A 6,000-nucleotide genomic window follows, 5' to 3' on the forward strand; every position below is an offset into this window, starting at 1 on the left:
TTTCTCTTTCTTTCCCTTCCCTTTCTTTTAAAACAAAAACTCAATAATACAAAAACTAAAAATTTATTACCCTTTCTTTTCTTATTTTCTCAAAATAAAACTCAAGAATGGAGCCTATGTCATAACTCATTTCATGTCCTTTTCTAATTAATATACTTGAATTTTATAAATTGATTGTATAATGTTAAGTAAATGTGAAATATATTTACATAGTGATTGGGTTAACACATGGGTCCCTAATCTTGTGGTAAGAGTAAAATAGTAACTTTACATATATATTGATGTTAAAAATGTGTAACCCGCAAATGACAAAACAATCGATCGTGTACACATCTCTCTTTTGAGTTTTGATGATGACTTCATAGACTTAATTTGAGGTATACGTTGCCAACAACTCAACAAGCGATCATATATATACATTTAACTTTCAGCTTTCTTAGGCCTTTTGATCAATATAATTCACTACATTATGAAAGTTATAATTTTTTGAATAGTGTTTTATAGTACTCTTTATGTGTTAGCTGCTTAATTGCCTATAGTAGCTTTTTAAATTTTTGCATGATGAAACATAATTTCCCGAAAAAAAATGAGCATATGCTTGAATTAATGTTTTAAAAAAAAGCCTCAAAAAATCCCTTTATTTCATATCATACTCATAATAATCTTCCCGAAAATGAAGGTCAAAAATGCTTAATTAATCACCAATTGATTTTCCGCAAGCACGGTTTTAAAACTTGTTCTTCCCATGCATTTTCTGCTTCCTTGCCTTGTTTCTGAAACACGGCAGTTGCATCCACACGACAGATTGGCCACTTGAGTTCTTCCTTGAGTCGATAAATCTTGGATAACTGACAAGTGATCAGCTTGCATGTGTTCGCCTTGATGTCGGAAATCGCAGCTTGGAGTAGGTTTCGAGCAGTCTCTTGATCTACTGCTTTGTTCCTTTCCGCCTGGAAATATTCTTTCAACTCGGGAACGCCAATCGACTTACTTATGCCTCTTCCATAGTCGGCCATTGGATCAAATACGGCTCGAACTTCATCAACAAGTCCTACATATTCGCATATGAGTAATGTTCGGTAAAAGGGAATTAAAGATTTCCCCGGCCTGTTAGCTTTTATATATATATACCGAAAAACAATAAAGTCCTGGCACATTTAACTGAATAATAGTGCAACCATACGAGTTATGTTAGAATAAACACGTATATAGTATCAAAACTAGATTTTAGACCCGTGTCTAACACTGGACACGAGACTTACGACATTATTAATATTAAATATTAATACATGTAACTCGTAAAAACTTATAAAGTAAAAGTTAAAGATATAAGTAGATACTGAGTATTCAATTCAAATACAACCACTACTAAAATCTTAATATATTTACAATAAATTTAATTTATTTTTATACATATGATAAAATGATATATATTAGTTATTATTTTATTGAATAGATATTAGCTATTATTTTATTGGATATATATAAGCTATTATTTATTTATTTATTATATTCAAATTATTGGGTAAAAAGTGTAAATTTGTGATGGAAAACAAAAAAGTGTAAATTAAAGTCAAAATTGAAAACAAAAGTAAACATTAAGAAATCGTAATTTATATATATGATAGAACATATTATTGGATATATATTAGTTATTATTTTATTGGATAAATATTAGCTATTATTCTATTGGATATATATAAGTTATTATTATTTATTTATTATATTAAAATTATTGGGTAAAAAGTGTAAATTTGTGATGGAAAACAAAAAAGTGTAAATTAAAGTCAAAATTGAAAACAAAAGTCAATATTAAGAAATCGAGAGCTGTGATTGATCAATAAGTTATTAGAACAACTGTGATTTAGTATAATAAAAGATTATTATTATTATTAATATATATATATATAGAATAAACACGTACAAAACTAATTAAGATATTTTTCTTTTCTTCGATTTTATTACTAGCATATATATAAGTATATAAGAACGGTGAGAATACTTAAAAACATCATTTTGATGCATTAAAAGTCCATAAAAGTAACATAATGTATAACTAATTATCTTTATTTAAGTGTTTAACAACACATTGATCCGTCAAAATCGAAAAAATCACGTTTTTTGTTGGATCATTTTGATGAATATGGATCCAAGATGGATGCACAAAACAAAAAACATAGTTTTCTTGATTTTGATAGACATGTGTTGTTAAACGCGTAAATAATGATGATTAGTTTTATACTATGTTAGTTTTATGGACTTGTAATGCATCAAAATGTAGTTTTTATATGTTCTCACCGTATTCTTACTTTATGATTGTTTTTATTTGATTGTCTCCCTCTATATATATAGACATAGATAGATTAAACCATAAACAAACCCAAGATTTATGAAATAAGTTTTAGACATAAATATTTTCATTGCATTGTTTTACTGGACTACTTTGACTATTCGACTCATTAAATTGTTGATAATTAATATCTTAATAACTTTCATTTTTTCTCCGGCTTTATTTTGTTTCGTCTTATTAATTCTATTTAATTATTTTATGATCATATATCTTTATATAAACTTATTAGTCCTAATATCCGTACGATGTACGGTAGTTATATGAATTGTATCATATAAGTAACTTATAACTTATTATTATAAGTAATATAATTGATAGGAGATGAAGAATTAAGAAAGAAAATGAGACAATTTTATTAATGGAAAAACGATCAATCAAATACGGTTATAATGTATTTCGTATCTATAAGTAAAAAGCTAGAGTTTAATTCTAAATATAATAAGGAAATTGAATCTATATACTATTAAAAAAGCTATTCTAATATAAATAAATTAATTAAAAGGACACGTGTCGATCAAGGATTACGTCAGGTGTCGTTTCAAGATTATCTCAATCCCATTTTAGTTTAATATACTGTAGTAGATATATTAAATTATTAAATTTGTTGTCAAAAAATAAAATTGATGATAGATTATCTATATTTATGGTAATAATGAATAAATATAATATTTAATATAAGAGTAATAATTATATTATGAATCCATATCTATATATTAATTAAATAGTTAAAAGCTTTACTTGTATATGGAATTTAAAGTCTAAAAAATATATAAATAAAGATTTAAACTGACACATGTCGCTTAAGAAACACTTCACGTGTCGATCAAAAGATGTCTTACTCCTGTTTTAGTTTATTGGTAGATAGTAAAAAAAAATACATTAATATTTTTGTAAGGTAGTGTAACTAATTAATTAAAAACATATATATACTCGTACTAGGTCTTTTACCCGCACGACGTGGTGTTGTTTAAAAAAGTTGTTCATGTTGTTTAGTTATATTATATGAGTATAAATAATAACTTTTAACAATTATAACTTGTATTTTAAGCATATATATATATATATAAAAATCTATATTTATCGGTAATGAATATATTTATATATATATATTATAATATAAAAATCCAAAATATAATTGTTATTATTATTATTATTTTTAACAACGAGTTAGTAGTTAGTAATTAGCAGTTAACATTCGAGTTACCACAGTAATATCAAATTGGATAGTATGCGGTATTATTTAACTATTAATTGATTAATAAGTAATTATAATTATTCTTATTTAATATATCACATTTTACTTCATGCAATGTTAATAAACGTAAAATTAAATTAAATTGTAATGTAATGTAAGACCATAGCAATATATCTATATCTATATACATAATAAAACAGTAAGAATCCAAGCTTGATAAAGCTATCCACCTCAACTCAAAATTACCTTTAGAACTTGCCACATAGGAGTTTTCCTACATGGCCTCTTCATATTTATTTTCATAACTTTTTATCTTATATATATATATAAACTAGATTGCTATAAATAATACTCCATATTATGGAAAGAATATATATAAAAAAAATAAATATTAAAATAGAGACTATATATATATATATACAAAATTGTAAAAGTTTAACTACAAACATAGATAGGATTCCTATTTAATTAAATTATACTTAATTATGAATAATATATTAACTTACAAAATATCTTTAACTTCATTTACTTTACATAAGAACTTATTTTGCATACGGACGGATTACATATCACGTATACTTTTCTATTATAAGAATGCAATTTATAATCTTAGGGGGAAATATATTATTTTGCTTTATCTCAATTAAAAGCAACCCTATATAAACATTGTAGTTTTATATAAAATTTGCTTTTATTTTAGTTTGTTAAAAAAATCTTCATATTTGTTTCACATATGTTCAAGTTTTAATCATATTCAATATTAGGTTCTTCATGCATTTTAAAATAAAATTTTTTGCACGATTGATTTAGAGAAGACACTAAATATATACCAAGTGTTATACCTTTCAACCATATGCTAAGCATTTGAATATATATTCGTATTATCAACTTTACTTTAAAAAATATTTGAAAACAACTCGCGCATCGTGCGGGAGAAAAAATCTAGTTATTTTTATAAATTGATATATAATCCGTTAGAGTTTCATCATACTCATTCAAATAAAATACTTTAATGAAGTTTACATCAAAATAACGAAATTCCTAAAAGATAAAAAGCTTTAAAGATAATTAAAAGCCAAATCAAAATTACAATGCATTGAGTAGGTGAAGAAATATGTGTTTTTGAGTAGATAATATCGCATTCTTAATATGATTGATATTAATATTAATATAATATTAATATAATTAAAGTAAGGAAACAAAATTTTTGTCTAAGAAAAAAATATCACACGTTTAAATAATATATTGAGTTTTTAGTGTTAATATATCTTGAGTTATTAGTTTTATTTCATTTTTTTATAATTAAATTATTGACAAAATATTTATAAACATTCCACATAAGATTAAAGCTTATGTGACAATGTTATAAGATAGTTTTAAGTTGAGGATGTTTTAGAATCGTCCGGTTAACTACTGTTTTAATATAGATATATAGAAGATAGATAGATATAATAGCTAGCTACCTGCATCAACCATGAGGTCTACACGTTGATGAACATGCGAGAACAGTACGGGTAGGCAAACATCAATCCACAAGAAACGACACTCGTATTTAGATCGAAAACATGGATCCTCAACGAGTGCTTCGATAAAAGAGTTCGATCCACCAACAATCACAGGCAATTTTCCCGAGCCCACCAATTTTTCAATAACCATTAGTGCACGGTTACAAAAATCTAGTGCCGTGAAGTCAGAGTTTGGGTCGAACTCGCCTAGCAAATGGTGTTTTACGCCTTTCATTTCATGTTCTTGGATTTTGTTAGTGACTATGTCTAGGCCTTTGTAGACTTGCATCTTATCACAGTTGATAATCTCGCCAGAGTATTCGGCTGCGATATCGACCGACAGACGTGATTTTCCCGTACCCGTGGCCCCCATTATGAACACAACAAGAGGCTTTTGAACTAGAGACCCCATGATAATAACCTGTAACAAATTAAAACATATAAGCTCATGAGATTTTGTATTCAAATATCATGTTCCCCTAGCTACTAACAACTATTATATTATATACGAGTATATATATAATAATGATACCTTTTTTGCACTCTTGTTGCAGTTTGCCACATACAAGTCTATATGGTAGAACAATCAAGGGGTATATATACGAACATAAATTCGCCATATATAAATATATATAGAAATCAGTAATTTCACCACCATTATTTTCTCTTATAAAAATTAATTAGCATAATCAATGGAATGTTATTAAAAACCAAATTTTCATTATATAGGTTTTGAAATGCACTTATTAAATCTTTTCTAAAACTGGTAGTGTGACTATTATATTCCAAGTCTAGGATTTTAATTTGACCACACTCATACTTCAATTCCTCGATTTTCCTCTTGTTTTTTCGATCTTTCACCATATTCTTTTCATATTTTTTGTTAATTTAAAATTCATATACCTTTTCTGGTTGGTAAATTATATAGCCGCCCAATTATATATGTTCCT

The 6,000-nt window shown here is 26.2% G+C and overlaps 1 protein-coding gene across 1 annotated transcript; it reads right to left on the minus strand.

Moving 5' to 3' along the window:
* Positions 1-698: 698 nt before the first annotated feature.
* Positions 699-5,462, minus strand: LOC122610996 (adenylate isopentenyltransferase 5, chloroplastic-like). The gene is made up of 2 exons (XM_043783949.1): positions 5,009-5,462; positions 699-1,051 (listed from the first exon to the last, which is right to left on the minus strand). Exons 1-2 carry the CDS (start codon positions 5,460-5,462, stop codon positions 699-701), a joined length of 807 nt encoding a protein of 268 aa, XP_043639884.1.
* Between the last annotated feature and the right edge of the window lie 538 nt (positions 5,463-6,000).

The sequence above is a fragment of the Erigeron canadensis genome, chromosome 8, assembly GCF_010389155.1.
Source record: "Erigeron canadensis isolate Cc75 chromosome 8, C_canadensis_v1, whole genome shotgun sequence".
Taxonomy (NCBI): domain Eukaryota; kingdom Viridiplantae; phylum Streptophyta; class Magnoliopsida; order Asterales; family Asteraceae; genus Erigeron; species Erigeron canadensis.